At 28.2% G+C, this 14,353-nt stretch overlaps 1 protein-coding gene across 1 annotated transcript; it reads left to right on the forward strand.

Annotated features, from left to right (window-relative positions):
• Positions 1–1,951: 1,951 nt before the first annotated feature.
• Positions 1,952–3,968, forward strand: LOC111027517 (transmembrane protein 70 homolog, mitochondrial). The gene is made up of 3 exons (XM_022305918.1): positions 1,952–2,251; positions 2,314–2,664; positions 3,500–3,968. The coding sequence occupies exons 1-3, from the start codon at positions 2,144–2,146 to the stop codon at positions 3,713–3,715; spliced, it is 675 nt and encodes a 224-aa protein (XP_022161610.1). The 5' UTR covers positions 1,952–2,143; the 3' UTR covers positions 3,716–3,968.
• The last annotated feature ends 10,385 nt before the right edge of the window (positions 3,969–14,353 follow it).

The following is a 14,353-nucleotide window of genomic DNA, read 5'->3' on the forward strand; positions in this document are numbered from 1 at the left end:
ACCCCGCACTATTCCTTATCTACTGACGTCATTGAAGTATAAAATTCGCTCTCTTATTCAATGATTATGATATTATCATATGTGGTTCACTAATATAGGTACTTAACTAAAAATTGAAGTGTTATGTGATTTTAATATGTTTGAGTATTAAGTTTTAATATTTAGGGACACTACTGTACCTATATAATTAATAAAATAGTAAATGCCTTAGTTGTTTCTTATTTAAATTTTTTTATATTAATAATAATCACTGTAGTATTNGTGGTTTGTATACTTCAATGACGTCAGTGCGTTATCTTCTCCCACTCCCAAAATTTCAAAATTTCTATATGAGGCAACCTGTATTATCTATAAACCTTGGGGAAAGGCGCCTGCACACCGTCCACGCGGCTCGACACCTACGCTGTGTTTCTTGTTGTATCGTGTTGTTACTTGTTCGTTGGTAACCGTGGATTCAATTACGGAAAAATAGGAATTTTCGTCATTTAGCGGTCTCTCCTGAAAATACCGTTGATGTTACCTATGTTACTTCATATACGATATTACATTGATATATTATTAATGCTAGATATAAACAAAATATATTATTATTCGGTTCTATCAATGGGTGCAAAATAATATAAAAAATTACAATAAAAAAAAAAAAAACATTAAATGCCTATAAAAAAATCGTTGTGTTAATTTTTGTTCTACTCAGTTTTTTTTTTAAAAATTGGCATTGAAAATGTAAATTGTGTACATTATATACAATAAGGAAATATGATGTGGTATAATACAATAAATGACTTAGGATAACGTGTAGGAAGGTTCGCAATCAAGTCACCTTTTACAATGAAATAATTTTTTTATGAGTAATCTAAATTATAGATGTATTTTATAGGTTAAGAAGATCTCTACACCAGTTGCGATTGAAAACTGATTTGAATTTGTTAATATGTACACTTGAGATCGATCAGCTACTTTTTTAAAGTGTGGTTCCTAAACTCCTATACATTTTGTTTGAATACCTTATAATTGGCCAGATAGATCTCATTTAGACGTAAAAACAAATTCAAATCAGTTTTCAATAGTCTCATCGCGTTATCAGGTCCATCGGTAGGAATGTAGGATTGACAAAAATGTCATACAAAGCTTACGTTCCTGTGCACGACGGCGAGATGGTGACTTGTACAATAAATGATTGTACATACCGGCCCTTGTGGGTTCATTATAATTTTTATTTTCTATTGAGTATTGATTGCTATGATTTATGTTCAGTCTACAATTTTGAAAATTTATTGGAACCATCTAAAAGATTAAAAATTATACTCCTCTTCAAATTTGTTAAAAAGAGTTTAAAGGAGTGTATAATGATTTTGCAAAATTATTGTTAAAAAAAGGAACCTTATTTTAAATTGCCTATTTTGAACTCCTTAAAATCTTTCCGTTTACAAGCCCCCCGCTTACTTCCGTCGCTAGATAGCACTGCCTTATTCTATACCAAGAAGATATCTTCTAAGACCGTGTTCTATACTATTTCGTTGTCTGCTCGCATTTACGGTTTCTTTTTTTAATGGGCTGGAGTAAAATTTTACTCAGTAAAATACTAAAATACAAAACTAGTGAAATAGAATTATGGAAAAATTCATTTTTAAGTCTAGTTTACGTAAAATAGAATATCTTAATTCGTGGATGAGTGAAATTATAAAACTGTCTTCGTTTGTCAACGATAATTTAGCAAAATCATTACACTCCTTTAAACTCCTTTTACCAAATTTGAAAAGGAGTACATTTTTGATCTTTTAGTAAATTTTTAAACTTGTAGAACGAACATAAACCATAACAATCGATAGAAAATAAAAATTATAACGAGACAACGGAAGCCGGCATATTATCTCTTCTATGGTCACCACTGTCTATTTATTCCTTACGGCCACCTTATCACCATTCCTGGTCCATGTGTTTGTGTATCGTTATCATAAAAATCATATCATGTTCGAATCTTCAGAATCTTGTGTTAACATTTAATGATTTATAATTTTTATTTTAATAACTAATAGGTAACGCAATATAACTAGGTTTAGTGTCTGCGTTTATTACTTATAAGTTATATTCCAACGTTTTATAGTATTTCATTTTTTTTTTTACATACATAGTTAAGATCATGTATTCTTCAATCGTTTTTCGTACTTGTCGTATTTCACAGTTCAGGAGTTGTTTGAACAAAGTAAATATTCAACATCCTTCAGCCACAGCAATCTGCCTCAAACATGTAAGTGCCGACAAATGTACAATATTACAATCATTAATATGAATATGTGTATCCAATTATAGTCATCCACCGAGTCTAAGATAAACAGTATCAACGTTCAGACTAATGACGCAGAGTGGAAAAACATCTACATTGGAACGTTGGGTCCACGAATCCGTAACTTGAAAATTGTATCATTTATGACCAGTGCTGTAGGTTTGTGTATTCAGCCAATGGTAATACAAAAAGCTGCAGAAGTGGGAAGTAGTTTAGCAGCCACCATTGGCGTATGCACAATTGCTGGATTTTTTACATTTATTACACCAATACTCATTCATTTGGTAACAAGAAAATATGTGACGTCAATTGAATATAACGAAAAAAATGATGAGTACAATGCCACAACTATTTCATTGTTTTTAAAACCTAGGAAGGCAAGTATAAGTAATGTATTTTAGATTAAAATTACTTACTCATAGAAAATATATATTGCTAATTGAGTCTAACTTAGAGGAGCTCAATTCAATGTTCTAAAAATTGCGTTCTAAGTTGCAAAATTATTTAACATAGACCTGTGAACGATTTAAAATTTTTTTTTAACAATATTAAAAATTATACTTAACATAACAAGATACTTATGTTAATTTTTTTTTTAAAACAAATGTTTTTAGTTTCAAGATAAAATAATTTTCCCTGTTTTGATATTAAAAGCTTTATTCACTGTGATTAAATTATGATTAAAATAGATTACTGTAGTGGTATTATTTTAAATAAACAAATAAATTATATTAGCCCGAGCCCTAGTTTTTTAAAGTGGGAAAGTTAATGAAATTAATTAATTTTACCTTAGTGAAGTTAAGTCATTGTTACAAATTTTAAGCCATGAGTTAATTCTGAATAGTTAACAAAATAAATTTAAAGTTAATGTGTCGGAAAATGTTAACTGAACTTAGTTGTAAAAGAGGTAAATTATTATTTTTATTTCTACTTAGGTGACACTTAAATATTTAACAACAGCTGTTCCATACCTAATGAATAACTAAATATTTTTATTAATCCGAAAAATCTTAATTATTACAATGGGTAATTTAAATAGTGAAGTTAATTAAAAAATTAACTGACTAATTAAGCTTAAAGAAATTAACTTTTTAACTTTTCAATGAGCAACTTTACTAATATTAATACACTAATAGAAAAAATTGTAATCAAATTGATTAAATAAACATAACTAAGTAAACATCTAACTAAAAATATTTAATTTTATTTCAGATTCAGTTTAAACCATTTGAAGTAAGATTGCCTTTGACACAAAAATTGACAGTCACATTTTATGCGAAAGAATTCCCTCTATTTGTGGATCCACAAGCATTTGATGATGTAATGCATTATCAGCGTATATTAGGTTATGATAAGCCTTTCACATTTGAGAAAGAAGATGATAATGTGAATAGAAAACCTGTAGTTAAGGCTGCTAATAAGAGTTAAGATTAAATTTTACTTTTTAGTTGTTTATTATAATTATATTGAAACTGTTTTGTAAATACATGCAATTTTAAATATTTAAAGTATAATGTATACAATTTATATTTACTTATTTAAGACTTTTAGTGGTAATTTTACTAATTACTTACAATTTTTAAAAATTAAATGCAATTCCTTAGAACCCTGAAGTACAAAATAAAATGTATTGTTAGCGCTATTTGACCTTCGAGAGACCACCATTGCAGGTTGTAGGTGGATAAAAATGACTATATAAGAATATATTATGTGTGGGTGATAAACACATGTTTACATGCCAAGTTTGCCATTAAAAATTGGAATATTAATCATGGAACCGTGGCCTATGGGTATCTATAGACTATAATATTATTTATTATACTAAATGAAAAATATTGCACCTTAATAAAATATAAATCTCAAATGTACTCATGTTATATTAAAAAAATACATAATTTGATGAGGTCATTATGAACATCTATATCAAGTACAAGAAAAACTAATTAATATTTAAGATTGTGGTATTACTTATTGGCTTTTGCACAAAGTACTTAATGTTTTTAATTAATATTCATATTTATATTAAAAATGGGTGTAAAAATAGGTAAGGCTGGCAAAGGGGTAGACGGGTGTGATTATAAAATACTTATTTATATTTAATATACCCTCACGTGTAATATATTACACTTAAATATTTATTACCACTATTTTAAATATTTTATGAATGTATATGGACTATTGTTCTACAGGTATGATTTTGTTTGAGTATGCATGATTTTATAGTTCATAGCTTAATGCACAATTTATAGATTGATGGTAAAAGACAGCATTATATTTTTAATGTAATACAAGTGTGTGCCTTGCACTGTTACATTTTGAAAACATGTATTAATGGCTAATGCTAAAATTTCATTTGTAAATGATATTATAATAATATAATCAATTATAATACTAAATAATATAAAATAAGTAGTATATTATACTCATAAGTAGAACTAGAAAAAATATTCAGGGGGATCTGTAGTACCAACAAAAAATGAATGCAAGCAGTTTAGTAATAAAATATAATTCCCAGCAAGCCTTTAGAACTGAAAATATGTACTGTTAAATCTATGTTCGCACCTCTCCTCCTTTGAAACACCAATGCATAATAATGAAATATCTAACTACTAATGTAATATCATACAATTATTTAAAGCAATACAACCAATCATGTAAACACAATTTTATACCTATTACTAAAATGTACAAAAATTATAGCTTTAATTATTATATTACATAATATTCATACAAATTATTTTCTTTTTAAATAACTAATTTTAGGATTAAATAGAGGTTAACACTAATAGAAAATATAATGCTGACAAATGTAATAGGTACTTTTATAATACAATTTAATGTATAAAAAAAATTGCATGGAAAACCTACCTACTTTATAAAACAGTCATACCTAAGTGTTGGTACCATAGTAATTGTTTGAAATGTTATTTCTGAATATATTTCTTGGAAATCTAAAGTTTGGTTCACACAGAAATAGAAATTTGATTGTGTTTTGACAATACAACGTACATTTTACATAAATTAGAAAATTTTAAATTTATGTTTGTGTATTACTCAAATAATAAATAAATAGTCATTTCATTGAAAACAAGTATTAAATAGATCCAAGGGTAGATCCAGAGGGGAACTGTGGGCAAGTACCCCTAGGGTTTACAAAAAATATTATAAAGTTTTTCATTAATTATTTAAAATCAGCGTCATAAAAATGTTTTCAACTTAATTGTCCTTTCCTTACAGAGATTCTGGATCCGCCCTTGTAAGTACCTTGTATTGGCGTATGCCATATATCTATATTATACACTATAGTCTATATGTGTTAAGGGACATTCAACTGAATCCAAACAGCCATACCTAACCTTAGGTATATATAGCCTATAGATAGTTTTAATTCAAATATAATTTACTTAATATAATGTCAGATGTCAACAGTCTTCTACCTAGGAATTATTTTTTTTTACAATAAAAGTATAATATATGCACATGTATATATAATTGCTACCTTTACAACATTTGCATAATAGTTACAATATGAGTGCAATATGTAACATTGAATAAATTATTATATTTGACAATAACAAATCGAATAAGTAATTACAGTTATTAATTATTAGTTATGACAATGATTATAAATTATAATATCCAGTATATATTTTTTATTTCTTAGAAATCATAAATATTATGATATAGGTTATAGGTAGGTACTATACCTTCGCTTATTGTATTTATGCATGTTAGCCCACACAAAATGATATGTGGATGGAGAATAACAATCTTTTTATTTAGTAGGTAGTCAGCGATATTGACCCTTAATTTATTCAATATTGGATAATCTTAATTGAACTAGAGATTCAATAATGAAACAAACATCTAACGAAAGAACAGTTCGAATATGCTGACAATATTCTTATTTTTAATTAGTTATTATTAAATCACTTGTCAGTTGTAAGGTATAGACTATAGGCTATAGGTACGTTATAATATTAATATTATCGAGTACCTAAGGCAAAATGCTGTATTATATGGGTGTGATATGGGGATGGACTCCCTTGTCTTTTTTTTTGTAACTATTGTAGGTAGGAACCATATACTTAATACAACATAATAAAATACATTTTTAAATATTTATCAACAAGTTTATTCGATTTGCGGTTATACGATGGTCGATCGAATGATTGAAAATATATTAAGCAGCGAACATCTGATGACGAAATAGTGAAATTATGAAATTTTTCATAGGTACCTATACTTCATAATACACCTTTACCTATTATCTAATGATTACAATTTACGACTAAATCAATTCTATTGGTAACATAAATTGATTATTGTAAATAATGATAAAAACCTCGTTCTCATTCCGTAGCTTAAGGGTTGGCCTTGTTATCGTGGCACCACACAGAACCATCAACTATCTATAGAATACAGATGAAGCTATTGAATAAGTACTTGCTTACAAAATAAAATTAGATTTCATATTATAAATTTAAAAAATATACAGTGTTACTATAATTGTATAATATATTACGTATGCTATAGGTAATGCCTAATTTTAGCATTAAGTATAGATCCATAGAGGCCACTAAAAAATTGAATTTTTTATACTATCCTAAAAAAAAACCCTAAATTCATGACTGTGGATACATGCTCAATGAATTAAAACCTATTAAAGAGTATCAATCATTAAAGTAATACAAATCAATGCATAACGACAAGTACCTATAAGAACTATGGAGTAAAATAGTAAATAATATAGTAGGTACTTAAAAGTTAAAATCATCGTCACCATCATCATTTACCATCGAATATATTGTACATTATTAGATATTAATTTGCATAGGCAATAATTAATATTGATTAATATGTTTTGGTAAACTCGACAGTTGGTACCATGAAAAATACGTGGGCAGCGATTATTATCGTCGTGTGGTTGAACTTTAAATTGCAAATACTCAATGCAACGATACATAAATCGCATCAAACGCGTTATACATTGCACTATTGCAGTATACGGATGGAACCTGCCTGCTATTGCAATTCAATAATAACATAAATACTGCATTACCTACTGCATTAGGTACCGGCTTACTGCACGAGAAATATGTAGGTACCCATAATTAATTTATTTTATATTCACTATTTCTCTACAACAATGATATATTGTTATTCTGGTTATATATACTCGTGGGACGCGGATAAAAAGTCTGAACGGCCATAAAGTAGTTAAGTTTAATACATATAGGTATATAATATATCTATATAAATATATGACTCTACAGGGCCTGATTTACGATTTTTAGATCCAGGTGGTAGGTACATATTAGTATATTATATATACAAATAAGGGGGCCCTATTACAAAGAAAAAATACCTGGACCTTGATGATAGAATAATAGATTCGATAATGATTGATAGTGTAATCGATCTATGCAGACGCGCATTGGCTTATATAAGTTTTCTATGGTGGGTGGGATCAATGGAGAAAAACTGAAAATATCTGCCATTATATTGATTATCTAGGTGTATCGTGTGTAGATATATTATAATATTTTTTTAATCATTCTTCAACAAGATAAAAGGCCCAACTGACTATACTAGTTTTTATAGTAGAAAAATATCTAAAACAGCGGTTCTCAAACTCTTTTTTCGCTTACCACTCATGTGTGTTATTAATCTGTCGTGTACCACTTGTGTCCATTTCCATGTGATCATGTTCAAATACAATTTAAAATATTCATTTATTTACTCTCCGTTCCATCACTTTGTGGCCTTTCGCATAGGTGCCGACATGTAGTCTTCTGCGCACCAATGGTGGTACGCGTACCATAGTTTGAGAACCTCTGATCCAAAACATACCTTTTATTAGTCTTTAGTATCAGGTTTTTATTAGTTAACTGTAGTAGAAAAAATGCATCTGTTTTTAATCTCAATAATTTTTCTGGTAGGAATGTGAAGGTACCTAGTTGCTAGTTGCTACCTACATTGTGGGATCAAAAGTAAAAAAATTCGCAATAGTTTTCTTAATAATTGAGAAAAAAAAATGTGTAAGGAAAAACGGAAATTTTGAAAAATCAGGAAAAAACCAGTTTTTCACAAATTAAATTTACTTATATTGTTATAATTCCAAAACAAATAACCGTAAATATTTAAAATGTATATTTGTTGTTGATATTATTTATGTAAGCATTTTTTATACGTTGTATAATTTTCAAAATAGTTTGACGCTTTTTGTTATATTTGAACTTTTGAAGGCATTTTATGTTTTTGTTTTAATATTGTCTTATACTTTTATAAACACAACTCAGGACGTTATACCGATAAAACATATTATTAAACATATCCACTCAAAACAAATAGATCACTAAAACGTCTAAAAGGGTTTCAGAGAAAAATACTTACTATGAAATTTATAAAGAATAATATTTAAAAAAACAACATCTGCATTTTTTGAAAAATAAATTCTTTAAAAATGTAAAATTAAATATTTTTTTACCTTTTATAATGATAATTATATAGTTACTACAATGAGGTTATTTTCAAGGATTAAAACAGGATTAAACTATTTTATATATCGATGGTGAATGTATGGGTTTTGTATTTAATTATTACATAATTAGGTACCTACCTACTTAGTACTTAGTGTCTTAGAATGTACTTACTAGAGTACTTCGCTTTATGGTCTATACTCTATACAGTAATCCATTTATATTTTGTTTAACCAGCCATAAGAATAATAGTTTTAGGTCTGACGAAATAGTAAAAATAATTTTTATATGAAACCTTCTGAGGTAATTTAATAATTATTAAAGTTTACACTACCTATATTTTCATCAACCGACGCAGTAATAAAAGATGTTTTATATAATACAAACAAAAAACGCGTGAAATTTAAAATGTAAAAATAAACCGTAGGTAGTTTAACGTTTTCATCCATCAAGATGGATATTCATTATTATTATTATATTCAAATAGAAGTAAAAATATTTTTATTATGCTTCGTGCAGGTACTTATAGAATTCCTTGCACCTATTTTACGGCATACTACCTACTTGAAAAATATTTAAAAGAAACGAACCCGCGCGTTAATTTTTATTTACGTATCATATATTTTCATACTTTGATTGTTACACTGAAAACACTTTGAAATAAGATTCAATTTCAACAATTACTATAGTTTGAACTGTATTTGTCCACGTCATATTTCAAATGGGTTTATATGTTTTATAATATTGTATAATGTACACATGTATTAATGTATTATGCACTGTCCGATAGTCTTGGATGTAAATTATAAATGGGTGGACATTAATGTTGATGACTATCGTTCAGAAATTGCGAAATTATACAATAGACGATCTTTGTATCGTGATGGCCGTTTGGTAATAAACAGGAAATTACGACGTCTGTGTTCACGTCTATATAATATTGGACAAATGGTTTACCATTATAATATCATACATATTACCTATTACCCATAAGATAATAATAATGTACAATTTTTTTTTAAGTTTAATAAATTACTTTGAGCGTTTATGTTGAAAACGAAGAAATACAATTTTGTATCGAAAACTCATAAATATTTTGATGGCATATTATAATATGCAAGAATAGCGAATTATGGTTTTCGTGATTAAAAATTATGTACGAACATTTGACCGCAATGAAACGACAAGGATAAACGTATTTTTAAGGAGGAGCAAGAGCTGAAAAATTATCTAATCAAAATAATATTTTGTAAATAGATAAGTATAGGTAGTAATTTAGTTTGTCATAATTTAGATACTATATCAAAATTTAAATTGATTATCATTATAGTGGCATGGTTGTCGATTCCATGATAAATGACTATTATTGTGTATTTGAGTGTACCTACAATGTACATAATATAATATCATAGTGTATAATGGTTTGGTTAAGTCTGATGTTTCGACCGATGACGAATATTTCAGAACTGTATTCATAACAGTTATTACGTATCAAAAATTCAAAATTCAAAATCATTATCAAATCAAAACAAAAAAAATGTCCACAAGTTTATCGGTTGCATGTTGTACAAAAAAATGTAGAAAATAGAACACACAGATTTAACTGCTCTTTTTAGGTATCGTGTAAATGTACAGTCTTTTAGACATTAATTATGTGTATAATAGTATAATATAATATAATATAATATAACTATTGTTGTAATTAAAATCAATGAATACGTATAAAAAAAAATCACAAACACATAATATTAAGTGTGCGTGTATTATATAGGTACGTTTTTACATCCATTTGTTGAACATTTATGTCTCATAATATTACATATAGCTCAAAATATTTTACTCTGCAGTCTACGGTCTAAAATCTACCCGTACTTCAAAACTCAATGGTGAACAACATGGTCGTTATACCTAATTATACCAGGTAACAACGTAATAATTTTGTCTAGTAACATCTGGTAATTGGTATATAATCGTCATAGTGTCATATATATGATATGGTCGATGTATATTATTATTTATGAATATGGTTGGTACATGATATGTATTGTATATTTATTATTTTATATCATATATAATACGTTATAAATGTTTATTTATAGATCATCTAATTAAGTTCATTCCGGAGAAGAGACTATATTATAGTCATAAATCAAGTGACTTTACCGTGATGCAAAACTATTCAACATTCCTAACGGAAAGTTATAACATGTTTGGTCTAAACTCTAAGGTCGTGTATCAACCATATAACTGGAAGTAAAAAAATAAAAATATTAACCGTGTAAAATAAAAAAAAAACGCATACCTGCAATACCTATGTATACCGATGCACCGCTTATTGTTTAACTAACGTAACTAATTACTAACTGCTAACAAGTAAGTTCTCACACGTGCAAATACGTTATACAATAATAATATAATATAGTGGGTATACGTTTATAATGTTAAATTAACATATTTCACCGACATCAGAATATTAATTATAATATTACGTGGCCATTTTTTTGTTTTTTGAACTCTCGACGTTTAACGTTATAAAAATGTGTTGAATCTTGTACACGTCTATAATAATGATATGTGTTATTTAATGTATTTTTATTTAACTAACAAAGAAACCGTATATGGTACAATAGGTATTATGATATACCTATATTTATGTACACGGTACCTGTATATTTATAATTTATATAATAGTAGCTGCAGTCCCGTCTGAGTTCTTGTCTGAGTCAAAGATTTGTATTTTTAATAAATAAGTTAAGTAAGCATGTATATACCATATTTCTTCTAATTCAGATAAACAAAAAAAACGTGGTTTTTCATAATCTGAAAAAAAATTAAGTATGAGCTGCCTTAACCAGCCGCCTTTAAGGGTATTCGATTAGATACCTATAGGAGTTTAAAATATAAGATATATAATATAAACACCCTCAAAGTCTCAAGGAATCTATTGATTCAACTTTTGATGAAAACGGTTCAGTAGTTTTTGAGTGTATTAACTTCGAATGAATCAACATCAATTTTTAGCTGTGTAACCCGACTTCACCCGTGAAGAAATAAAAAAAATTATACACATATATAAGTGTGTCTTGGTTTTGGACTTTTGGTGTACATTAGTTACAGGCAAATATTGAATATTAAAAATTACAAAAATATTAAATCAATAAAAACTATAAAAAAAAAAAAATACAATGATCAGGATTTAGGAATTAAAAATTGTATTGTTTTATTTAGGATGACTGTAAATAAATATTGATGTGGTATCACGGCGGAGGCTAAATTTCTGAAATATCCGATAAAATTTGTTCAAAAGTTATACGGTTAGAGGATTTCCAAGTCTTGGCTACCCCATAAACTCTGCCAAATAGAACTCAAGGTATTTTCGAGCAGTACCTCAGCGAAATTTGTCCTCCCCATTTTGAAACACCCCACAATTTATCAACGTTTTGGGCGAGAGCTCCAGAAATAGGGTCCACAATGTTGTACTTAAACATAGTTGTAATTGACCATGATGATAACTTAAATCATAAATATTATTGTACGATTTCCTGCAGCAGTTAGAAAATATTATTCATTGGGAGCGATGGAGTGTACAATTTTTACAAGCCAGGACGATAACACACCTACTGAACCATATTAAGATGTCAAAAATATTCTGTTGGTTTATTATTTTTTTGTGACCGTATTCCCCTATTTATATATTCTGTACAGTGACACCTTATCAGCTTGTTATAAAATTATAAATATTGTGATGTGTCAGTGTCTACTGCATATATTAATACAATTTTGAGTTCTAAATATTTGCATTACAACGTGGATCCTATTGTATAAATTTATTATTTTGTTAATTTTTGTAAGATCTTAACTGTAAAAACTAAAAAGTAGACTTTAGAATATTAATTGCCTTATTACCGTTTGAATAATATTTTATGTCTTAATAGATAGAAGTATAGAATTAAATTAATGTAAAATTTACTCGGCTACACACAGATATGTAAAATGTATTATAATTACAATATTATTGTAATTTTTAATACCTATACGTGATAAAATATAATAATACGAATTACGAATATTAAATTAATATTTTTCAACAGGTACATACTGATTTATTCATTTATCGACATATACTGTGTGTGAAGTGTTTGATGTATCAATTATGTATGTACATACATTATACGCACAGTAATATTATATAATATTTTATATTTGTTTTATTCCGATGGCGATTGAACATACCTAAGAATGATACATATTTTTTATGTTATGTTATGTTTTTCTCACGGCCTATACGGCGGGCTACGGTTATCTTATGCGGTGCGGGTCATAACTTATAACCGTCTATATAATAAAACATCAATAGAAACAACAGAGTTATTATCCCGAACATAAGTTTCGTTTTGAGACTTGGAGTAATATTTTATCATTACACGATAATTTTTCTGTTTAAATCTACAATTTTCTATAATATACAGGGCATGGTATTTTGTTTACATAATGTCATAATACGAGGATACATTTTCAATCCTTCGAGTTTCGTCTGTAAAATGCTAAACGCAGTACTTACCTATTACAAGGCATGGCTATTTATCATGATAATAATATGTCGGTTAAACAACGAATACACCAGAATACTTACATATTACATATATTTTTTATATTGGTATACTTACGTTGAAATTATATAGGAACATGGCTGCCTGGTATATTGCAGCATGTACACCCGGTGGGTCACATTTTTATTGCGATAAATTATCGTTGATAATTTATGACTCTAGTAAAAATCCCATTCATATAATAAATACAATTTCAATTCTTTTTTAAGCGCGCTTCGTTATAATATACCTATATGAATGCATTATTGATTTGTATATTAGGTAAATGTGCCCAATATTATAATGAATTTTGCATAGGTATATCATATATGCTCCGCCGACATATCACACTTATATTATAGTATTATAGTCTCGCTTGATCTCATAATCGGGACAACAAGTAAATAATAAATTCGTAATACATGTTGCAATTTATCCGTTTCAGTCGATCGCAGCAGCGGCCGACCTGCAAGTGCAGCTGTACCCATACCTGGGACCTAGCTAGGCGTATAATGTTCCCGGGTGTACGTTATGGATTATGATAATAATAATTGTCGGGCAATCGCTCATGGTACCAAGGCCGCCGTTGAGTTATTTGGACAATAGTCACGCAACGATTCAGAATCGATCGACGTAGATAATATTCGCCCGTTTTTATGTCGGCCCCAAATTCGTCTGAAGCGTATACACATGGTACGTCATAAGTAGGTACATCACGTCATGTATTCGTATGTCAGAAATTATTTGGATAGTTCTAATTTTCAAAAAATCTGTTTCAGTGAGTATATTACAATAAATGATGTATAATAGTAACAATAATATATACAATAAGACTAGTTGTGGGTTCAGCGCGTGCGTTGTGTAATTTATTACGGTTTTGATTGATATATACGTTATACATATATTGTAATATTGTGTTGTCCGTCCCACCGAATAATATCAATCCGCCGCCCAGTAATGTATGATATCACTGTTACTGTAGGTATAATATTATA

The sequence above is a fragment of the Myzus persicae genome, unplaced genomic scaffold (assembly GCF_001856785.1).
Source record: "Myzus persicae strain clone G006 unplaced genomic scaffold, MPER_G0061.0, whole genome shotgun sequence".
NCBI lineage: Eukaryota > Metazoa > Arthropoda > Insecta > Hemiptera > Aphididae > Myzus > Myzus persicae.

Bases quoted from the DNA above. Each gene is read 5' to 3' on its own strand.
- LOC111027517 (XM_022305918.1), top strand. From the start codon at position 2,144: ATGTATTCTTCAATCGTTTTTCGTACTTGTCGTATTTCACAGTTCAGG. The intron at 2,252-2,313 runs GTAAGTGCCGAC...ATCCAATTATAG, and splicing joins CAGCAATCTGCCTCAAACAT to TCATCCACCGAGTCTAAGAT. The intron at 2,665-3,499 runs GCAAGTATAAGT...ATTTTATTTCAG, and splicing joins TGTTTTTAAAACCTAGGAAG to ATTCAGTTTAAACCATTTGA.